Below are 24,493 nucleotides of genomic sequence, written 5' to 3'. Positions count from 1 at the left end.
CCCCTGCTCCTCTTCCTTACCTGTGTGCCATCTGGGCCGATCTGGTCGAGCGCCCCAGTCGTGCTGTGGAGGAAGCGGATGATCTTGTGGAAGTTGTCATCGCCAATACTCCAGGAGCCGTCCACCAAGAAGACGAGATCAGCCTTGGCTGCTTTACAAACTGTGAGAGAGGAGAAGGAGGACAGAGAGTGAGGGGGAGGGAGAGAAAGGGACAGACGGATGAACAGATAGACAGATGAACAGATAGATAGACAGATAAAAGAATGTGGATACCAGTAAAAGGAAAGAGAGAGAGAGAAATGGAATGATGGAAGGGATAAATAGGTTAGAACAGCAGTTGTCAGTGCAAAAAACTTATCTCGCTCCATAGGGACAGGTAGACAGATGATTGGCAATTACCTCAGCGGCCTCTATCTCATATCAAGAGCCTTCCAGCCGGAGGTTGAGGACAGGAGCATTTCCTGATGTTTGGGATGTGTTATTGTGGCAATTCTTTTTATATACTTAGGTAAACAGCCATGCTCGTGGAAAAACATGTTGCCGCCACACACTCTCCTCCCAGAGTCAACATTCCACAGGTAGAAAATTATAGGGAGGGAAAATTGCATTTAGGACTTATCTATTAGCTTTTATGGACTTCTATAAAAAACTTTTTAAAGTTGCTGTGGACCACGTTTATTGACATGGCTTGTGGATGTATTGTTCTAAATGTAGCACAATCCTTAATGCAATTACAGTTTTTTTCAACTGCTTACACACTAAATCTTTGCTTGTCACACAATTTTCTAAACATGTCCTCCAAACATCATAACCCAACACCAAATCTGCAAAACCATAGATTAATTCTCAGTGTTTGACTCAGTTTTCAATGGACTAAAACACATTTTGCAAAACATCAAACACAATTTTCTACCTAACACACAAAAATCTAACAGGAAGTAACTTGATTTCGTTCTTCAAACACAACCCATCAAAATGCCACACTAAATCACCAGTGCTTCACTCTTTCTCTTCACATGTGTAAACACTCTTTACTTTACTGAACACCATCCAATCATTGCCTTAGTATAGGTCTATGAATAGATATACTCTCTATATAGGTATGGACCCTTTCAATCTGCTTCTAGAGGATTTCCGGTTGAAATATTCAGAACCAATGCAGATACTTAGAAAATTACAGTAATCGGACTTTAGCTTACAGTAATGTTCTACAAAAAGTTGACTTTACTGTATGTAAAAATTTTCTTTTTACTCTATTTTTGTTTGACCCCCCCCCACACACACACACACACACACACTTGTCTTTGGAAAAAAACAAAATCAGTGTTTTCAAAACTCCATGTACATCTGGTGGTCACTGTATTCTTCTTTGCTTTTTTTCTTGTTTGCTGTAAAATACTGTATTTGCAACAGCAAATTATTTGGGAAAAATCACTATTTTTGGTTTCAATATTGCTTGCATTTTTACTGTGTATTTCAACTTCTCTTTGTTGATACCGTAACTTTCACTCTTGTATGGAAATACATATAGAAAGCCTAAGACAGAAGAGCTTTAGGTTTTGAGCAACAGTGTGTACATAATGTATCCAAAATGTCATATTATGACAAAAGTGTTTGTAATGTGAGGCGAATGTTTGCTTTAAATATGTGTTTTTGACATTTTGAATGTTGTGTGTCATTTTGCTGGAGATTTGAGGCATTTTGCATTTTGTGTGAGCAATTGTGGGTTTTGTGTGTGGAGTTTTGAAAAATAGACACAGAGTTTTGAAAACGTGTGTAAACAATTGTAAAAAACTGTAACATAATACATTATTTATCAACAACTAAGATGATAACATTTCACCAGGGTGATTACTGAGAGACAATAAAAGAACTACAGCTATCTTGCTACAAGACTGAAGGGATCAAAAACAGTGTTGCCAAACATATCCAATTAACCTGCAGGATTAGTGAGACTGCTAATGACATTATATTGATTAAAGTGTATTGGATTTGTGGTAATCCTGAGATGCTGCCATTAAGGGTCTCCAATGTCACAGGGAAACAGGGAAAGGAAAGATTGTCATGGCAACAGGTTGAGCTATGCACTGTTCAGTTTCTGCCTCTGATCTCTTTACCTGATTGGACAAGAGGAAGTCATTACAGGTAGTGAGCTAAAGGACCAGCATTTACTCTGTGAAAAGCACAGAACATTTGGATATAATGATATGAGATGATGTTTTGGCCTTTTGCGTCAGCTTTTGTTTATGTGATTTTCATGAACTGTGAGGTGCCATGGAAACTGTGTGAACTGGTGATCTTGAGTAATTGTAGGTGAGCACTTTGTGTGCGAGTGTGAGAGAGAGAGTAGTGAATTACAGTAAAGGTGTGTGAAGGATGGCTTGCCTTCCGTGCCTTGTCTTCTATAAGGTCTATGTACGTATGTGTTTTAGTTCACTTAGGAGTATACTGCAAGGGATCAGCATGTGCGTGCTTGTAGGTAAGGTGCATTAGGTGCAGTTTGTCATTTTGGTGATGTGGGTGGTCTGTCTGTGAGAGAGGCAGGGTCTACATGTGTGTGTGTGTGTGTGTGTGTGTGTGTGTGTGTGTGTGTGTGTGTGTGTGTGTGTGTGTGTGTGTGTGTGTGTGTGTGTGTGTGTGTGTGTGTGTGTGTGTGTGTGTGAGAAGTGTGTGTGTGTGCGTGTGTGTTTGTGTGTGTGTGTGTGTGTGTGTGTGAGAAGTGTGTGTGTGTGTGTGTGTGTGTGTGAGTGTGTGAGAAGTGTGTGTGTGTGTGTGTGTGTGTGTGTGTGTGTGTGTGTGTGTGTGTGTGTGTGTGTGTGTGTGTGTGTGTTCAGTGAAGTGCATGATTTGAAGTCTGTGAGGTGTGTGGTCTTTGTGAGTTGTGCTCTCATACCTTCTTTGGCTAGGGGCACAGTGGGAGGAGGTGGGGTGGTGGGGGGTCTCGTTGGAGCTGCGGTAGGCAGGGGGACTGAAAAAAAAACACACACACACACACACACACACTAAATTGGGTGTGAAAAGGAGAAAAAAAAGATAAAGAGGTAGAGCCATCATTATGGCAGGCCAATTTAAGGTGAATGAAGTTGTTGCAAAGGCTTCAATTCATTCAAACAGTTTATGGCCTTACAAACTAACACATGAGAGAGAGAGGGAGAGAGAGAGAATAAGAGAGAGAGAGAGAGAGAGAGAGAGATGAAACGTAATCCCTTCCACTATTCCCTATAGTAAAACACAAGGCACAATGAAATGCTACAGCTAGATGATGCGCGCAGTAAGAAAATCTAAAGCACTGGCACTTAACTTCACAACCAATATGTGATTACGTACTCTGTATAATTTGCTAGTTTGATTACTGCTGCAGCAGCAGGAACAGCAGTCCAAATGAATTGTTGTTTTTATTTCTCCCCTCCTCTCCAGAAAAGCCCAGAGAACTTAATGCAGCAGTAAATTAGGTACCTGAAACTGTGAATTACTCATGATGGCGGCCTGTAAGACCAGCCCGCCGGGGAGCGCGTGGCAATTTAAAGAGGCTTTAGTTTTTATTTGTGTCAAAACAAAGTAATAAATTTGTGTCAGCGAGCGAACGTTGGGTGCCTCAATGCAAACAAATACCACAACCTCGGTAATGATTGGTTCCTCAGCCTGGATTAATGCTGAGACCCAGTGGAAGAAGACCTTTGCAATGAGTCAGGAAGATGAGGGAGAGTCGTCAGTAAGTTTGTTAACCCCTAGAAGACAATGGTACAGTATCACGTTACACTATCTGTGTGTGTGTGTGTATGTGTGTGCGTGTGTGTGTGTGTGTGTGTGTGTGTGTCAGTGAGTATGCACTTTACACACACCTGAAACATGACTGACACTGCTTGAGTTGCTTTAGTTGTACCACAAATATGTTTGAAAGAGAGCTCTAGGCAGATTATCTGTAGTGATTGAAAGACGAAGATGGTAACAAATAGTAGTCAAGCATTGATGTGAGATGGAAATATGAAAGAGGTTGTACACAGAGTTACTACAGTGATCCTGGCTTTGAAGTACTTGTCATAAATTCCGGCTGCGTCTGCAGTCTAAAAATATTTGTAAATGGGAATTAAAAATGGGCACAAAGCATGAAATTGTGGTGATATGAGGAGCAATTGTGCAGCAGTGGGGTGGAGGGAGAGAGGGTTGTAACAATGCAGCAGGGCGTCCATTTGCCCAAGCTATGGCTCTGCTCCCAACAGAAACCCCCAAATTAACTGAATGTTTGCTTCACTGTGCGCTGGTGCTGCACTGTGCTGCAATAGTGTAGGCTGTGAGAGAGGGTGTCATAAAGCAGCTGCCTGCGACCATAATATAATTACATTTGAAGAGACATTGCCATCCAAGGAAAGGGAAAACGGCAAATCTTCTTTTACACAAGAGTATGTCAGTAGCTGAGACACAAAAAGTTTCAGACAGACAGTGTCTGTCAGACAATGTCTGTGACAAAAAATCAGACAGTGTCTGTGTGATGGCAATGCATAGACGCATTAAATCCTTTTCAGCTAAGAATTTGTCAAGTATTACATTCACATTACTTTACAACACATGAAGAATTGCTTCTGTTTGAGAACTCTGAAGACTCTTACCATCAGTCAGTCAGACAGTCAAAACAAAACCCTTATTCTTTAAACCCTGAATCTGCATTGTCTGGAAAACATTGTTCAGTCTCTCCATAACTGCCAGGTATGATTTCACTGCCTTTTTCACCAAACTCACTATGGCTTTGAGGTTTGGCTCTGAAGTTATTCTGTAATACAGAGAATATAGTATCATATGACTGTGTGGGATCATCACGGGCTCACATGTTTTCTGGATGGTGGTGACAGCGGGTCCCTCGGTCTCCTGCAGCTGGGCGTAGATGCTGATCTTGTAGTCCGTATTGGGCGTCAGGTTGCTGAAGCAGTGTCTGGTTGCGCCCCCTCCCAGTGACGCCTCCTGTCTCTCTCCATCTGAGAGGACACAAGAGAAACTTTAAAATGATACTTGCTCACTACAGAGTCTCTCTTACCCGTTCTCTCATGTCTGTGTATTCATTCATCCTTCCTTTTCTCTTTCTCCTATACCAACCTATCTATCTGTCTTTCACACCAACATTTGATCATATCTTGTTGTCATCACATCATTTTTTATGTGGCATTCTCACAGTTCCTTGACCAAGTTTGAAGTCTGCAGACAAACAGGTTGCATATAATACTAAATAAATATAATGTAAAATATCTCTATTTCCATTTCCAATTGAATGTATTTAACCATCACATAGAAGGATATGGCTCTGAAATTATTTCCCAGTACCATTTTTAATGTGTCATCCATATCCATCTGTCACATGTCACGTCTGCCTGAATCTTAGCTCAGTGTTGTCATTCTGTTGCTGTGTCTGAATGTGAAAAAGTGGGGGATTTTTCTTTCCAAATATGTGGCAACTGATCTGAGAGGAATATAATTAGTGAGTCTTAATGTTTATTTGGTATCTTTGCATCTTTCTCATTTCTTACTTGAAAAAAAAGCATCTTTGTACTCATCTCTTTCCAAGGAGGGTTGCCTTTATTTTCACAGTAATTACACATTCATCACAGTGCCCTCGGCCACCTCATAAATCCTCATTTTTGTCTAATATTAGACGATGGCTTTAATATTTGAAAGGTCCCAGGGCTGCACAGGTTTTGGTGTTACAAAAAGCTCGAAAATTGAGGGCTGCAGAGTAACAATCACATTAGCATTTCAATGATGAGCCTACAAAAACACCAACAATTACATTTATTGTATTTTTGAAACATTTGGGAGCCTGAGACAGGCTGTAGAAAGCAACAAAATAAATTCCACTATTCATATGGTCTTAAGACTCTGGTGAAATCCATAGTGTGGTCTGTCACCACATGGGTTTAAAAACTCTGCCAGCATTCAAATACACACTTGACTGTATGACCTTTGCGTCCAAAACTCTTTCATTCGGTCTGCTGTGAGACACAGACCCAGACTAGGGTCGCCATGATTATAACCTCAGACTGCTTAGGGACACATAAAAGCTTCAGGACCTGTACTTGTACAGACCATTCCGTCTGCGTGTAGACATATTCAAACTACTATGAGATGTTGGAGCTCTTTAAAGTTTAAACAGCATCATGAAATATCCAATTTCTAGTTTGGCTGTGAGACTGTGAAATGATGATTACCCTTTCAAACAGTAACAACCCGTAAAAGAAAAAAAACATCACCTTTCCATGACTGCTTATCTTAACTTCAGTGTAATGAAGTGTTGCTTTGAAAATGTTACTTTAAAGGGAGGTAAAAAACGAACTGTTGTGTCTGAAGTGTCAGAACTGTTCTTGTCACGAATGTGGAAGCGTTGCTTCTCTTCATCACCTCTACACTTAAAATAGAAGCAGTTATTACCTTCAGCTCCCACCATATCACCTTCACTTAACCCACACAGCTGTGCAGGAAATACATTTAAAGGCTTTTTTGTTTAATGTACCAGTGGCGTAGCCACGGGTGTACCCGGGTGTGCCTGGAACACCCAATCGTCGGCCTGGACACCTAAAATATTTCCTGCAAAGGCGTAAGATAGTTTCATGCTTACCATTAGGCTTTTTCGTCTTCTGTTCTTATCATCTAACCTGCCAAACCAACCATAATAGTTTATCCTAGCAAGCTATGATGAAATTGTTTCCAGAGTTTCCCATACATTGACTTATTTGTGGCGGCCCACCACAATATCAACATTGACCACCACACAATGATTTTCCATGTTGTACTGTTTAAATTGGATGCCATTCGTTCTTTGAAGAGCTACAGTATGTGCACCTTTGCGCAGCCTCTCCTTGTCTCTCAACAAACCTGCATGCACATTTAAAGAAAACATTAACAATCCTGCTATTGTTGACATAAAAGCCGACTGGCTAAACCGTGCTTAAATCTGGTCATTTACGTCCCACCTGTCATCATGTCTCTGCGCCTCACTTTTACTGGGTTGAGGCAACCTAAAATATCACAGGCACACCTTAATTATAATTCCCTGTAGTGTACATTTCTGTCTCTGAGAACGGTGCTGTTGTCTGATTATGCATCCCTGTCTGTGAGAGGCTTGGTGCTCATGTACACAAGAGCTGCAATTTTCTGCTATGGACTATTTGTTTTTAACACTTATCTCCACACTGACACCTACAGGAAAACTATCATTAAAGTATAATCTGACAGACACAAACCCTTATAGAGCACTAACATCAGCTAACACTCGCACACCCACACTTACAGATCACTGCTATTTGCACAGACAGTGACATGTGCATACTGTATGAGCTTGAAGCAAAATGGCATTTCACTTTCTTGCAGACTCGCATATTTGCACACACGTGTCCATTTAGACACCCACATACACACACATACACACACAGGAAAAATTCTATTCGATATTCTATTCATGGAGGAAATTGAGATCTACCTCCTTCTGTGGTTTCTCCTGTATCAACGGAGCCCAATATCTGTGCGCTATCCCGGCTTCAAGTTATGCCCAAAGCGGGCAAAATCTGCCCAGCACTGCAGCCCCCTGAGTAAAATCCGCTGCTAATATTGACATGGATTTACTCTCTCTTCCTCAGTCTTCTATGCACACACCCCCTCTCTTGCTCACACTTGAGTCTCTCTTACCCATTCTCTCATGCCTGTGTATTCATTTATTCTTCATCTTTTCCTTCTCCTATACCAACCTATCTATCTGTCTTTCATACCAACCTTTCATCATCTCTCTCTTTTTTACAGACTTTACACAGGGAAATGAGATGACCAAAGTGTTTATGATATGAAGATTAAGAGGACACTCTGTCTCATTCACCAAAGCCTTTGGACTGCTTGATGCTGAAGCCCATACTGTGTACTGTATAGGATATCCTATAACTCCAGCACCTGCTGTACCATATAGTGCCTATACTCGTCATGCACTAATATGAAATGCATCTGACATCTATGATGCATATACTCTCTAAGCTGAAGTAGAACCAGAGAGGGTTAAAGCGGAGTAATCAAGGATCTTTGGTAGAACACTTCCCCTCTTTCCAGAAGAAGCAATGTTCACAGCATAGAAGATACACACAGCACTCATGTTATGCTACGTTATGAGAGAGTTGTGATAAACGGTTGACTGAATTGCTACAAAGGCCATTTGATACTCACTGAGAAGAGACTCAATGATGACGCGGTACAGGGTGGCATGGCGATGTGGCTGCCACTGGGCACACATGCTGGTGGTTCGCACCTGGTAGGTCTTCAGGTTGGTCACGCCCAGGTACACTGATTGGGGAAAAGACGGTGTTAGTTTACCCAAGTGTCTGCATCTGCACTCACTGTAAACTGCTCAGCTACTGTAGGTCAGCAAAAACCTGTTACAGCAAGATTCCTATTAACATTCAAACATATATTTCTAAAAACATGACAATATGACCTAGATTGGAACACATTGTATAAATAGGCTAAACAAGGCTGGAAAATGCTTATGCTATTTTGACATTGTCAGAATTTTGTTCACCAAAATTGGAATTAGATGACAGTTAGATAACAATCACGTGATGGCAGTCCCCTCTACTCGAGTCAGTGGGAGAGAGCTACAGACAAGCCTATGGTATTTTGCCTAATGAAAAGCTGTCTCTCTGAACTCATAGTGGGCAGTAATGTGGCAGATGGGTTAGGAAATGGGTGTTTATTTTCCTTATAGCAAGATAAACTCATTTTCAGTTGCCGTCGCTCCAAACCACAACATATGCTTCCAACTAGCTGATCAGAACCGTATGTGCCCAAGGGACGACGCTCAGGAACACAGTAGCCTGTATCGCATTCTTTGTGTTCAGTTCTTTTCTATTCTGTGTAGTTCTAGAACTTGCTTGTCTATCATGGTGACAACGCATCACCAAGAACGACATGGACTGCATGCATGGACTGACTTTAAAGGAACTGCTTAAAACAATCCAGTTAAAAAAAAACTAATGAATTCCTTAAAAAAACAGTGGATGTAAATCTCTTAACTATTCAATCTGCCAAAGTGCCAAAACTAGCCAAGGAAATTGAGATAGTGACTAAAGTCTGACAGGTTTGATTCATTAGCTAATTAGCATGCTAAACGCTTCGTCTGACTGCCACTGCTGGGTGATGCCACAGTCAGATCGCCCATTCTCATGCAGGCAGGAACAAGCATCATTACACAGCTGCTTTGATTACACGAGGAGTGCCAGCACTAATAAGACAATGATCTCAATTATGGCGAGACAGAGATATCACACTACGCACGCCTGTCTAGGCACCTAATATCAGCACGGAATTGGTTGTCTCAGTCTGGGGTGGAGGGTGGGGGGCGACATTATCAGACTCAAGCTTGTTAAAGCATGAGAGGATTCAGACTGACCTCTCAGCATGACCTCTGAGCTGTTGGTATGTGATTACGGGATAGCGGGAACCATTAAGCACACCCATAGTGAATAATTAGATACAAAAGGGTATAGGAGTGCGTGCTTCCTTGTCAAAACAGCTAAAGTAGCAAACAAAAACACGCCTAATCTATTTCCTTTCAATCACTAAGGTACTGATTAAATCAAATGTTACTGCTGGCAAGGCACTCACGTTAACTGAATTCCCAAGTTTCCTTTCAAAATGTATTGAGGTCTTCATTAAGTATCCAAACCAATGAAAAGAAGGCATCCACTTCCATGCATGTAAAATTAAAGTTATAATACTAGAGGCTCTGTGAGCTTCTAGTCTCTTGAAGTGTAACAATATCTCCTATTATGGAAAGAATGAAGAAACTTAACTTGGTAGATAGGGAATCCACTTTCATTTAAAAATCTGAGACTGAAATGCCTTGTGCTGTCATTGAAGTTCAAATGCAGTAAAAATTAGCCTGTTTACGTGGGACGAGTCTCGTCAGGCAAATCACCATTGGCTACATATCTGTCTGACATTCGGTGTCGGTGCCCTTGATTGTGATTTAGGGTGGAACCTGATTTGGGCATGTGTGGAATGTGTGGTTGGGGTGTGTGTGTGTGTGTGGGGGGGTGTAGCTTGTCTTGTCACTCACAGGTCTTGGCCTTCCCAACGAGCGCCTCACTGGAGCCTGTGGTGTACGAGGCGATGACTTTGACGCTGTACTCAGTACCCGTGAGCAGGTTGAGGATCAGGATGGTGTTCACGTCTTCACCCACAAACGTCTCCAGGGCACGGCCTGGGGCTGTGAGGAGAGGGTAGAGCAGCAAAGGTCAACGGTCAAATTCCTCATCACAGAATCACTTTTTCAGTCACCGACCCCAGCTTCATGCTGTTGTGCAGATACTGCATGTGCTGTTTGAAGCTTCCCCCCCTCTAAAAAGGAAACATGTTTCTTCTTGGTATGACCAAACACTCACAGGACTCACAGAACAGCACTAAATAGGCAATAACTCAGTAAGCAAAGATAAATACTGATGGATTGACTAATTGATTATAAATGATTGATTAATGATGTATGAGGCTCCTAAGAGTTGTAGGAGTAGCTTACCTGAGATGGGCTGGTAGACAATTCTGTAGCCCATGGTGGGGGAGGGAGGTGTATCCCAGGTTATCCGGAAACGGTTGTACCACTCCTCTGACACTCTTAGATTCCTAGGTGCAGTCAGAGGCACTACAGGAAAAAAGGGAGATGGGGGTGGGGTGTAAAGAATAAAGGGAGATGGGGGTGGGGTGTAAAGAATAAAGAAATTGGTGAATAGGGGTTGAGAGAGAAAAAGTGGGAGGAAGAGATAGTATGTCTTTGCTGTTCTGTGTACTACAGATATGATTTAATAACCTCATAAATCATTTCTTTCTGTCCCAAAGCTATAGTTACATTTGGAATGTGTACACTGTTAAAGCTTGATGGGTCTAAAGATAACATACTGTTCTCTTGTATAGTCGTTTTCTGTAATTTCCAGAAAATGACGCACATTAATCTGGACCTTTTAAGGGGGGAATATTTATAAACTCAAAGCGTACTCACATAGAACTTTTAAGTGCTTATCCAAAGAGACTTACAATGAGGGTGATGTTATCTTTACGATTTCTCCCACAATATAAAAAGCTCCCATATCTTTGCTGTGTCATTTCTTATTATAAACTTTTAAACAAAACAAAAACATTTTTTTGTAATGTCATAGACTTAGAAAGAAAAAAGCAAACCATAAGGTAACACATTGTAACAGGGTTATAGCCATAAAACTGTGGACAAATGTGAGCCAATTCTACAAAGAACTCTTTCTAGGTTAAAAAGGTTCTTCAAAACCTTGTAAGAGCTCTGGCTAGAAGCCATGTTCATTAAAATGGTTAGTGTAACAAAGTTGAAGAGCTATTTTGCTTTTCAGAGGATGCTCCTTTGGTCCCTGTAACCTGTATGCCAACACCTCCTGGAGATCTACTCTCCTCAAGGTTGTCATGGTGACCTTAATTCAGAGACTTTTGACTCCTTTATTAAGATGCTTCTGACAGGTTTGATTAGCTGAGCAGAGAGAAATGCAGTGGGGTTACCAGTGACGACCAGAAAATGGATAAACAGCTAGGTAAGGCGCTCTGACCACAAGAGACAAAGCAGGAAGAGAAAAAGACTCACAGGTGCGGCCCGCACGGGTCATGACAGGGCCTGGTCCGTCGGCGTAGATAGGGGTGACGGTCACTCTGTACTCTGTGTCAGAGAGCAGAGACTGGAGCAGAATATTCTTCTGTTGGCTTGAGATCATTTTCTGGATAAGAGTAGGGAAAGGCATACAGTCATGAGCGGTCTGAACTACTATATACAGTACATTTACATTTCATAATTATTCATTTAGCTGACAATTGACACTGGCACAAAGCAACTTTCAAATGGACTGACATTATCTCCATGTTATCATCACAGTGTTTCCACACACCTAACACCTAACATTATAAACTAGTACATATTGCATCTTTTTATGTATACGAGCAGAGGATGTTGTGATAAACATTACCTGTCAATCATGACTTGAGAGAAAACAATTTCAAGGGGGACTTTTTAACCTTTCAAAAGGAGTTTTTCTCTCTTTCCCATCATGAGATTAGAGAATACTGTTATATTCTTTTAATATGCAGGAGTATGCACACTATCAAAGACCAGTGACGAGCTTGTCGTGACACTGTTAGATTTCACACATTTGGTTAAAAACAAAACAATGCCAATAGTTCACTTTCAAGCTGAGATTTAGTTTTTTACTTGCTCTACAAAGAAACTTTTTTGACAGAAACCTTTTACCCAAAACTTGTTAGAAATGAAACGCAAATCATATGAGCTGGAGCCATCGGAGGTCATCGCGGGACAGTACATTAGCACCATCAGCCTGTTCGCTCGGCGAGACAGCAACTTCTAAGTAATGATGGGGAGATCTGATTTTTATTACTTCACTCTATCTCTGACTGTGCAGCAAAGCTCATCATTGCTCTTTATATCTATCCACAGCACTGGCAGGGAATAGCAATGCCGTCAATGCCGACCGACTAAACAAATGGGACCGCAGCAGCCACCAGCAAACACTGAGCTGCTCGGCAAAAAAAAAGGCTTCAAAAGCAAACCATAACCAATCAGATTTAATGTAATAAACAAGTGAGAGATGGCACAATAGGCCTTCTCTGAGCTTTTAATACAGCCATTTCATTAGAAGTGTGATTCACTTTTTTTTTGACACAACTGGGTCGATATATAAATCACAATAGGAAATCTGCCTCCTCCTGACCTGCCTCCTTTGCTTTTTTTTGTAAATGGATAGGCTGGGGAGTTGGGGGACAGGGAGGAGGGTGCCTGGGTTATCTCTACGCTGTTTCAGCGATTAAGGGTTGAGACCGTGGCGTCTGCAGCACTCCCCAGGCAGGGATGAGAGGGGCTCTTTGACGCCAGAGAAGGAAAACCGGATTTGAAACGCTCAGTGGCTTTGTGTGTCAATCTCATCCCGTTTCCTTTCTCTTTTTTTGTCTTTGTATGCAAGGACTTGCCAGGGTAGGCATTCACTGTGGTGCCTTTCATGATGGAGAACATAAAAGTCATTAAATTCCTCCTTAACAAAAGTGAATAAAAGGGAAATGGCATGGTGATGCATTGCAGAAGTAGGACAACTTCACAGTTGGCACAGCAAATAACTGAGTGGGAATGTAGTCCATTCATTTGACTCAAGGAATACATATTTCATTGTGTAGCTGTTCACTTAAACCTAGCCAGAAGTTAAACTTCAATTATTTAGTATATGAGTGGCAAAGACATAGTAAACAATCCCAACCAAAAGCATATTAAGGTTACACGACTAGAGTCAATTAAGTCAACTGTGTTGGCATATGTAAGTAGCTTGACTGAATAGCACACAAAACTAAAAATAACATAATATTAACAACAATGCATCAAGAAACACAAGAGTGACACAGTTCAACAGACTACTGTATATGCCATACACTCCATATCTCATTTGCATTCTGACTGCATGCAGCCTAGCCTTCCACATTCTGAAGTTTCACAATTATGACAACTGTGAAGCACAGAGTCTGACAAATCAATTTAATGCCAAATGTGGGGCCCCACAGATCAAACATTACCAAAGGCGCTTTGGGTGTATGCCGGGTGACATGTACCTCTCCATCAGATGAAGGCTGGGAAAATTGGATTTTATAATGCAGGCACACTTCTCTTCATCAAGTATTTATAATGGCTGTAGTAAAATCAAATTTGAACAAAGAGAACAAGTCACACCCAGGCTGGCCAGTACTAGCAAGGGCTGAACAAACATGTAGGCCCTCGGCAAATGCAGGAGCTGTCCACTGGAAAAGTGGTGCTGAAATGTCAAACGCACATAACTCCTCAAAAGTTGTGATGCATGAATATAAGCACGCAATGGAATATATAAAATGTTTGGTAGTACGTATTTCATATGGAAACATAACGAACGAGCTAAACAGAAATACTAAAAACAAACATTATAAGATGGATAAACCTATTTGCTTTCTGTCATTAGGAATGATTCTGGTTGCTAAATGTTTGTCTCTTGTAGAGTGGAGGAGAGAAGAAACATATGAGAGCAAACAGCACAAAGGGCTAAAGCGTGAGGAGACTGAGATGAGCAGAGAGGGGAGTGAAACTGAGAGAAGCCCAAGCGGCAGCACACTCACCACCTCCTCTGCGCGGTCCCCCTGCGCCGTCACGTAGGAGATGCGGTACTGGCGGACATTGGGGTCCTGTAGCTCCCAAGACACCTGGAAGCTGAAGGTGGTCTGGTCACTGATCTGCATGTTCCTTACGGCCTGACGCGCCACTGAGGAGACAACGGCCTGGGATTAGGCTTGGGATTATAGACTTCCATTATAGGAAAGCAAAAGCTTGATGAATTAAATATGCAATGTAAACACATTCTAAATGGATCATATTAAATATGCCATGACATCCCATGGCTTGTTCTTAAAGACTGTAAAACTTCACTGCGTATAAATCGTCGCAGGACAGTACATTAGCACCATCAGCCTGTTTGCTCTGCGAGACAGCAATTTCTACTGTAAGTAATGATGGGGAGATCTGATTTTTATTACTTCACTCTCTTTCTGAATATGCAGGGGAGAAAGGGGCCCTTTTATGCCTCTAAAGCCAAACTTGACAAAACAATGTGTGACAGTACAAACACCTATGTTTGGCCTGAGACCACACTGTTCCCTGAGAAAGTCCCTGTTCACATTCGGTCTGCCTTTGTTTTGGGGATTTATACACCAATGAAGACCTCCTACAGAACTGGTCAGCAGGTGTTGCTGGGATATTTATTCCAAGTATCTGGTTAAATCCTCATAAGAGAGCAGTAATCGCTCACTGACACATGCTTCCATTCATCCCCTCCTACATTCAGTATTGGTATTAGCTCAATTTGTAAACTATCGTCTAGGTGTGTGGGTGGGCAATTTCCTCAGTGGCAGCGCCAAGATCTACATGGAGCTGCCAAGCTGGGCTAGGCTTTAGCGCGCCTGGCATATTTACATGGTGGGAGACCGGGGGAGAGCAATCCTTCATGGCCAACAATAGAGCCTCAACAAAATCACTGCCATTCATATTTGGTTCTCCTTCAACGCTATCAGATTGCAATAAAATAACCAATCTATACATAACATGTTAGTACCTCATGATGGATGGATTATCAGGAGGTTATTGGTTGGATTAATGTATTAATGGATGAATGGATGCATTATTGGATTCTTTTTTAACTTATAGACCATTTCTATATCTCACATAAGATATGCAATGAGTCTGAATAGGAACGTAGAAGTCCCAAAATACATTCCACATTATGGATTTGTTGCTGAATCAATAAATCCAGCACACATATATGCATTATCTTGAAAGTAAAAAAAAAAATGCTGAGGTAAGCTCACCTGCGGTTGTGGTGGTGGTCGTCCTGACGGTTGTGGTTCCTGCTGCTACATAAGACATATGCAGAACATGAACAAAACCAAGCCTCACGTCACGACTCAAGACCGCTTTATAGAGGTTAATAACTTCTTGTTAGATTGTGTTTTTTTTACTGTTACAGAAGGCTTAGAAATGTCTAGATTTCACTATCCTGAGGTAAAAGCAAAGCTATCAGGGGTGAACACTGCATAGAATTTAGCTACTGTAATGTCTTGTTTTATGTCCATACCAGTAGTTTCTATCAGGATGACTGATTCGCTCTCCGACTCGTCCATGTAGATGGCAGAGAGGGACACTTCGTATTCGGTGAAGGGCTTCAGGCCAGTCACAAGGTAGGTGTTGGTTTGGGCATTCACCATCACCTTGAATACATGTGGGGAAAGAGGGTAGATTGAGCTACACAGTACACTAGCTAGAAACACAGAATAAACAAATAGACAAACGGACAGAGACATGTACTGTAGGATGTCCGACAGGCTAACGCACATGTATAAAGACAGACACATCTAAAGACAAACGAGCAGACACACAAGGCAAGACAGACAGACACCTCTTCAACGTCTGTCTCTCCGTCGCTCTCTCCCCACAGGAGTTTGTAGAGAACGACGTCTGTGGCAGGGTGCTGCCAGCTGACCCGGAAGCTGGTCTGGCCGACCTCTTTGGTTCGCGCATTCAGAGGCTCAGGAACCGTCTCTGCAACAGAAGCAGAGGACATTCTCACACAGTCAACACAAGAACCCAAACACAAAAAAACACTCACATACTGTAGTCAACATCAGAATAGGCATCTTAGTGAACTGTTAATCCTTGGCCACTTATGACCACTGTTCTAGATCACATAAAACAGCAACATACTCATAATGAATTTTCCACATTTATGCAGTATGTAATGGTATACATACAAGAACACAAAAGTGCATAATAACACTATGTCACAAGATACTAAAATGATCAGTTAATTAGGACTGTTGTTCCTTTAGTATCAATGGCAAACATGATGACATGCTGCCATGTTCTAGATAATCATGCTGCTACAAAGGTTCGGGCTCTGGTTCTTACTGGTGGTGAAGCTCCCCCTGAGAGCTTCCGATTGGCCCTCAGCGTATCTGGCATAGACGGCCACAGTGTACTCCGTCAGTGAGGTCAGATTCTGCAGCAGCTGAGTAGTGACGGGGCCCACCTCAAACTGGGTGAAAACACCAGACACATGAGGTTAGGGGAAATATCATGGGCTCAAGTGTACAACCTCATACACAGAAACACTATGTCTGCATAACATTGTGTAGTGAATATGTGGTGTGATGGTAGCCCTTTGCGATGGCAGGTTGCTAAACAATAGCTGATGTGTATATTTAATCAAGGCTGTACTGGTTGTTGCATACATGTCTCAGTAGGGACCAACCACATAACCAGCAGTACAGAAACTCAGTGGAAAAACCCCATACCTCCTTGGACTCTGCGCCTCTGGTCTTCAGATACACGATGCGGTAACCTCTGACCTTCCTGGACGCTTCGTTCCACCCCAGCTGGGCAGAGCTGTGGCCGACGTCCGTGATGCGAAGGTTACGTGCCGGGGAGAGCGGCACTGTGGGAGGACAGGGCAAGCAAAGAGAGACGGAGAGATGAGGACTGCTTATTTATGTATCAATGCTGGAATACAAATGCATTAACAGGTCAAACTAACACTGAAGTGCAAGTTAATGACCAAATGAATTTAGCTTGGGTAATAATTAAATCTGAGATAACAACCTAACCTCAAATGAGAGAGAGAAAGAGCGAGAGGATGACTGAGAGAGATGAAGAGTCACAGAGATAGAAAGTGCAAGGGTAGGGCACACACTCATGAGAGGGTGATTCCCAATGTCATTGCATAAACCATAAACACTTTAATTAACCATGGAGAGAGTCCCACCGGCTAAGCACTGCCTTTCTCTCTCTCTCTCTCTCTCTCTCTCTCTCTCTCTCTCTCTCTCTCTCTCTCTCTCTCACTCTCTTTCTCTCTCTCTCTCTCTCACTCTCTCTCTCTTTCTCTCTCTCTCTCTCTCTCTCTCTCTCACTCTCTTTCTCTCTCTCTCTCTCTCTCTCTCTCTGCCTAACGCCCTTGGACTAGGAATTAGGCGTGTAAGCTTTGTAATTCACCCTCCACAGCTCAGGCTCTGCAGTTTTTCCATCAGACAGGCTGGGAGCAGGAGGGTTCACTCTCCTCAATTTAGCAGCAGCTCAGAGCCGGAACAGCCCGAGCAGAGGTGCTCACACCGCGAATGGGGAAGGAGCCCAGGCAGAGAATTTTAAAGTAGCGCTGAAACGTACGGGGACAAGCAGTGGTTTCCTTGCTAACCCTCATTCGCCCCTTCCCCAACCACCTGATATCTTAAAAAAAAATTGTTGAAGTAGGAGAAGGATATTGCCAATGAAAATGATATTCCTCTCTTGATTGGTTTGACTGATCCTTCATGACAACTTCACAAAACTAATAAAATAATTAAAATTAGTTCATAAAACTTAGAATTACTCATATTACTCAAACTAATAAAAAACTAATATAAGGCACAATTACAATCACACATGATAAGTATGCATACTTACACTACATCTTGGACACACAGATTAGACTTATGTCTATTTTGATGTGTTAGGTCTCTCCAGACACCAGTACAGATCATAAGATATTCATGATCTGATTAGTCTGTTATCGTTTTCTGAGGGTATATTCTATGACTGTTAATAATTTATGGCAGTATAATTAAGCATCCCAGTTACATCTTGGACCATGATTCTACTGCTGGCTGGAGATACTGAGTGAATGACAAAGCGATCTTTTCCTGGACAGCTTTCCCTGTGACTTACATGTGGTTTCTTGACCAGTCATAGGGTCACTGGCGTCGTCTCCATACATGGCGTAGACGGTCACTGTGTATTCGGTGTCTGGGGTCAGACCCTCCAGCTCGACCTCTGTCACAGTGTCCGCCACTTTCACCTAGTTGCGCACGCGCGCGCACACACACACACACACACACACACACACACACACACACACACACACACACACACACACACAAACCAAAAACAACAAGATTAGATTCCGTTTGGGCAAAACGTCTGTGTGAATGCTAAGCAGCAGACTCCCCCATAAGAGCAGTAAAGTCCTCAGTCCTTGAGGGTAGTGACACCATCCCTCCATCTAGACCAACTCATAAACCCAAGGAAACATGAATGGAGAGAGATTAGGTTTCTCCAGTTTAGAGTAGGAACACGTTTTAGTGGTAAATTGGCAAGTGAACGGGTCTTTAAATGGAGTGCCTGAACTTGGTGTGATTATTCTGCCTGAAGGGAGTGTTATCTCATAATGAGAATTAGGAGCTGGGAAAAGCTCTAATGGATACTCTTAATAATACCCTACTCCCTCAATTTGACCTCAATTTTCTTTCCCCCTCCTTTTCCGCTCTCTATCTCTCTCTCTTTCTGTCCGGTTTCTCTATCTACCCGTTCACACCCTTTCACTCACTCCATCTTCCACCCGCCCTGAAATGTTAATCTTCCCAAATCCAAACCTCACACCCATCATTACCCTGCCACCACCACCATCATCTCTCCATCTTTTTGTCTCTTCTGCTCACCTCCTTCTCGTCGGCTGGGTCCCCCTCTGTGAGTGGGGCGTAGAGGATCATGTACCCCGAGGCGCCCGCCGCGCCCTTCCAGCGGACCTGCATGCTGTTGTGAGTGACGTCGAAGAGCTCCAGGTTGTCCACCATGGGCAAGGCCACTGTGGTTGAGGCAGAGAGGCAAAGTTAAAAAAAAGAACTCAGAGGACAAGCCACAGTCACCATCTATCAGTTTGCTTGGCTGTTTGCTGCACCCCACCCCCACATACACACACATGGACGCACACACACACCCATCCCCAATTCACGACGTTATTAACTTTGAGGCAAGGTCAGTCTATCACTGATATATGCAGGCGTGCAATAACGGCTCTAATTCCACTCGGCCGTCAATGAATAATAGAAAAACAGAGAAGTGTGATTGTGGGCCCTGATTGCAGTCCCGGGGAGCAGTGTTGCACAGATAGCCCCCAAAGGACAAGAGAAGAGCTATATTAGGCAACATTTAACATTAACTTCCATTTAAACCTGTTTCCTGATGTGCCAAACACACCATGTAGTGATTAGTGATACACAGAATCACATTTTGTTCCTTTGCAGAATCTTCAAATTGAAAATTGCTTTTTGACCATTACATGGGCTTGTAGATTGCGATGTAAGTGGGAATGTCTTGTTTTTTTGTCCATCTCATTCATTCTGCCAGCTGGTTAAAATACTCTAAAGATGTGCAAGATGTGCAATCATACTGTTTTCTCATTTCATCAGTGCTATTTGTGCTACATTCTTCTCTCCTGCCATTAGATCAGTTTCAACACCATTTCTTGTCCCTACTTTGCCATTCTGCTGTTCAGTAGCCATTGTAAGATGGACTTTCTGAGGGACAGTAATGCGTTTTCCACTGCTATTGTGCTGTGTTGTGAGTCAGGGGTGAGTCATTCGGTTCAGAGGCACTCACGCGTTGTCTCAGTGCCGCGGAGAGCTTCGCTGGCGGTGTTGCTGTAGACGGCGAACACGGCCACCTGGTACTCGGTCAGGGAGTTCAGGTAGCGCAGTACCACCGTGTTCTCGTTGCCGTTCACCACCACCTGTGCAATGGCAACCATGGTGGTTATTATAGAGTGAAGGCAAGCACACATGCACACACACACACACACACACACACACACACACACACACACACACACACACACACACACACACAGACACACAGACACACACAGACACTGTACTCATTCAAAACATCAACACTCACTTCAAATTCATCTCGTCGCCATGCACACACCCACAGAAAAATATTCTCTCTCTCTCACTTTTATCTATCCATCATTCAACAACAAGATGCTCACAAAAGCTGTCAGTCACTAATACGCTGTCTGTCACATACACATTGTTTGTCACAAACACATCCACAAGTCAACGCAAAAACAAGGCTGCTCATCCTCTGTGAACAGATGGAGAGGGCCAAGTGGCATTAGCAGATCCAGCATGAGCCTTCATTTATTAGCGGCAGCACAGCTCAACCTCGTCCTCTCATGTTTGTCTCAGCACAATATGCTGGTTTCATGAGTGATGCAAGAAAAGGACGGCTGATGTGGTCCAGATGTGGTTCTGTGCGTGCATGTTGCTGTGTGATGCTGAGGCTGAGCAGCAATCTGTATGTGTGACAGCAGGAGATCTTGAGATTACATCTCCTGAGTTTTCAAGAGACATCTCTGTGGTACTCCATATTAGTGCTGGATACTCACTCCGTGAGTGTGCGGGAAATTGTACAAAAAACTAATCTCACAAACACAATAACACAGACACACACACACACACACACACACACACACACACACACACACACACACACACAGACACACACACACACACACACACCTCCTCTGGCTTGTCTCCTTTGGCAGGGTAGTACACCACGCGATACTTCTCAACCGCACCGGGCGCATGTGTCCAGGTCACTCGGAAGCTCCGCGCCGTCACCTCAGAGGTCACCAGATCACGCGGGGGTGCAGGGCTCTCTGGCTGCGGAGATTCTCCTAAAACAACACGCCAGAAATATCAGGTGCTGTTTGTTCCGGCAATCAGGCAACTTTATGCCTTATTAATCACTTAGTCAAGAGAAAAGGCGAAGCTGCAAAAAAACGTCAACAAACTATATTTCGAGAGACAGACAAGGCATGTGTGCACATGTAAGATTTGGGTTTCTCATCCCAAGATTATAATTATTAAAATAGTCATTTTACATTTTAGAAAATAAAAGAAACTATGTGATACTCCCAGAATTTCTCATACAGCATATTACCAATACATAAACATCTGTATTTTCTTATCCTAAACCAATCCCAGGAGTCGTAAGCAGCAGGTCTCTCTCATGCTTGCCTTTGAGATCCTTGTTGAGCTGCTCGACGCGATCACAGATGGTGCGGGTGAGGCCTTCCACGATGCTGCTCATGTCGCTGAAGTCTGCCACATTATACACATGGGTCTCCTGAGGAGAAGAGGCGATGGCCTTCAGCTCATTCTCGTCAGCGTTCTTCACACCTTCACAACACAGTCATAACAGCTGTTAGTGCATAAGCCCGGCGAGAGCCCATTTTACTCATGAGTGACAGCTAACATTTACTCCTGACATCCATCTACTGACATCTACCAATACAGTAACTGATCTCTATCTAACCAACATGTCTATTACTCTGTCATATGTGAAAAATAGCACTGGCATGTATGCATTTAGCATAGTTCTAAGGGAAGTACATCATGAAATATAGAACTGTTATCAACATTGCTTTCGTCTTGAATAAAATAGTGATTGACTGATAATGACATACATAATTCCTTATTTCCCTGTGGAAACTATACTCTAAAGTCTTACCAATGGCAAATAGCTCAATTCCTGCATTCCGGAGACTCTGGGCAGGAGGCTGCACATCATCCTGTGATTTCCCATCTGTTATCAGGATGCCAATTTTGGGAATGCCCGTCCTGGCCCCTGACTCTGGCTTAAAACTGTTCTCCAAGATATACGTCAGTGCAAGGCCTGGAAATACAAACATGTATTGATTGTCTTGGTTCAGGTCAAAGACAGCAACAGATTTAAAACAAGCGATTAATGCGAGATAGGGATAGAGACAACCTCCTCAAAATCACAAATGACCTCTGGGTATATTAAAGTGTCAGGACAGTTGCAGAACAGACTTACAATGGAGAGTTTTCATACAGGAAGCCAATCTGTCACACTTACAGTACATGGCTAACCTGATGCCTGTTAATTTAGACCTTCACTAATGGCATTTTAAAAGAAGAACCACAAATGGCCCAATCTGGAACATGTTAGATCCAATGCATCAAATGCACGTTGATTGTGTCTCAATTCCCTGTGGGTGTGTATGCATTCAGTAATCTTAATTACCAACCTGGAGCAATCCATGTATCGATTAGAAAACTCGTGGACTTGCTAAGACCAAAACAAATAAAGCAGGATTGTTGTCCACAAGGAACTACATCTGTAAATGTCCTATCCAGGTATTGAGTGGCTTGTGTTCATTACAAATGCATTGAATAAAAGCTAGAGCCTCAGTTGCTTTGGCCAAAGTAGCATTCTGAATGCTAGAGCACAGCCTCTGCATCAAGCTCATTTATGGGTAGCAGAAATAAAAAAGTAAGTAAAGTAGGTGAAAAGCACAAAAAATGTGAAAAGGCAAAGAGAGCCCAGGGAAAATACAGCAAGCGGTATGAGTACCAGTGAGTGTGTTGCCTCCTTTGTACGGCAGGTTCTTCACAGCGTCAATCACAGACTGTTTGGTCGTGTGGGCATTCAGATGCCACTCAATCCGTGGGTCACCACTGTACTGAGCCAAACCTGAAAGCAGAAATGTCCACAGGTAGAGAACTCTCACCAGAGTAATATTATGTGGACTGACATGCTGTCTCAGAAAGAGAAAATGCTTAATGGACAGAGCAGAAAATAACCATTTTAGTACATTTTGAAGAGATGTTCATTAACCGTTGGAGAGACTGAAGGGAGGGTTCTATATCGAGGACCACTTACCAATTCTGGTCTTGTCTGAGCCCACTGAGAAAGCACTGACCAAGTTCTCCAGAAACGCTCGGACCAGGCGGAAGTTGATGCGGCCAATACTCCAGGAGCCATCGACCAGGATCACAATGTCCGCAGTGGCTGGGATTTTACATGTAAACAGGTCCACTGCAAAGAACAAGATCATGATTGACTACTTTCCACCATAACCTCACCGAAACAGAGTATTGAACTTCAAGGAAAATGTGCACAAATTCCAAACTTTTGATGTGCAGTTGGGTCAAACAAAAAACAATGTAAGTACATTTAGATAGTGATGAATCCAGTCATTTTCCTTTAAGTTATTTAGTAATTTTACATTTTCAAGGAACATTTTCAGTCAAGCCCACTAAGATCTGGAAATTGACCAAATACAACACACTCAGGTAGTGTGAGAGTTTGGTCACTCAGCTGTAAATCCCAAGCTTTCACTGAGGAATGAGAAGGCCAATGGGGAAGGGCACGGATGAGCTTACAGTGACTGGCTGTATGCATCAGAAAGACGACCCAAGGATTTTAGATCAGGCACTACATCTCTGGAGTGAGCCAAATTACTTCTTTAACACCTTGATTTAACCATCCTTGACTCCAATTCTTCCTCATTTAGAGTCAATAAACTCTAAATCACTCTGAATGTGTGTTTTTTTTTTTAAAAATAGCCACAATGATATACAGTTTGCTTCACAGGATATGAAACCAGATTGAATGTTTATTCATTTTCAATAACACATATGGCACCTTGTGTCATATATGTGAAACATATTACTACGAATTCCCAGAGCACTTTGGGCATTGTTTCACCAGCAAACTGTTCTCATCGTAAATTAAACATATTAACCCTCGTGAGGCTTGGTAAACATCTGCTGTTACCATGTATGAAAAAAACTCTTAATGTACTCTTGACACACACTATTCTTAGAGCACATTTGACAGCACAGGTGTGTTGTTATTCACGACACGCGTTCTCCTTAAGTTGCACTGAAGACAAAAGACAGCTCGATGCATTTAGAGCAAATCAACATGTGGCTCAGTCTGCGGCCCGAGTCCTTTGTGGTTTGGATCGAGCTGATTAGTTGTGTGTGTCACAGCCTCGTCGCCAATCCTGCAGTAAATTGCTGCAGCCCTGATAGCTCTCGGTGACAGAAAACTTTTTCTTTTTTTTCTCCTCCCGTTTTCATGCAGACTGAAGAAGCGGCGCTGGGAGAAAAGCAAATCTTAGCGCCGAATCGCTGGTCTGAGCTCCCTGGGGAAATAAGCAAACATGAAGAACATGGTGGGCTGATGGCGCACAAACACAGGCATCAGTTAGTCATCAGCACAAAACTCATTTATCAGTCCAGGGAATCAGTGTCTGAAGACCAGACT

General features: G+C 42.6%; 1 protein-coding gene across 4 annotated transcripts in view; it reads right to left on the bottom strand.

The window, feature by feature from the left end:
• Positions 1-24,493, bottom strand: part of col14a1b (collagen, type XIV, alpha 1b) — a 60,594-nt gene that overhangs the window by 21,019 nt on the left and 15,082 nt on the right. For 3 of the 4 annotated variants that reach the window (XM_076302048.1, XM_076302050.1, XM_076302049.1), the window contains 21 exons: positions 23,102-23,257; positions 22,793-22,912; positions 21,926-22,090; positions 21,433-21,594; positions 20,932-21,089; positions 20,009-20,138; positions 19,069-19,214; positions 18,299-18,428; positions 16,897-17,036; positions 16,511-16,637; positions 16,002-16,144; positions 15,681-15,813; positions 15,415-15,459; positions 14,173-14,315; positions 11,621-11,750; positions 10,538-10,660; positions 10,082-10,231; positions 8,191-8,307; positions 4,824-4,970; positions 2,894-2,968; positions 21-160 (listed from right to left, as the gene is read on the bottom strand). In XM_076302048.1, the coding sequence (XP_076158163.1) occupies positions 21-160; positions 2,894-2,968; positions 4,824-4,970; positions 8,191-8,307; positions 10,082-10,231; positions 10,538-10,660; positions 11,621-11,750; positions 14,173-14,315; positions 15,415-15,459; positions 15,681-15,813; positions 16,002-16,144; positions 16,511-16,637; positions 16,897-17,036; positions 18,299-18,428; positions 19,069-19,214; positions 20,009-20,138; positions 20,932-21,089; positions 21,433-21,594; positions 21,926-22,090; positions 22,793-22,912; positions 23,102-23,257 (2,780 nt within the window). Of the gene's footprint in view, positions 1-20; positions 161-2,893; positions 2,969-4,823; positions 4,971-8,190; positions 8,308-10,081; positions 10,232-10,537; positions 10,661-11,620; positions 11,751-14,172; positions 14,316-15,414; positions 15,460-15,680; positions 15,814-16,001; positions 16,145-16,510; positions 16,638-16,896; positions 17,037-18,298; positions 18,429-19,068; positions 19,215-20,008; positions 20,139-20,931; positions 21,090-21,432; positions 21,595-21,925; positions 22,091-22,792; positions 22,913-23,101; positions 24,372-24,493 lie in introns of all 4 variants that reach the window. The other variant, XM_076302051.1, reaches the window with a different exon arrangement.

Source organism: Alosa pseudoharengus, unplaced genomic scaffold (genome assembly GCF_046254945.1).
Source record: "Alosa pseudoharengus isolate Yale_2024_CS ecotype anadromous, Long Island Sound unplaced genomic scaffold, YU_APseudo_1.1 YU_APseudo_1.1_scf_23, whole genome shotgun sequence".
NCBI classification, from domain to species: Eukaryota; Metazoa; Chordata; class Actinopteri; order Clupeiformes; family Clupeidae; genus Alosa; species Alosa pseudoharengus.
Note: the sequence above shows the minus strand (reverse complement) of the source record. Positions and strands in the feature narration are given on the sequence as shown.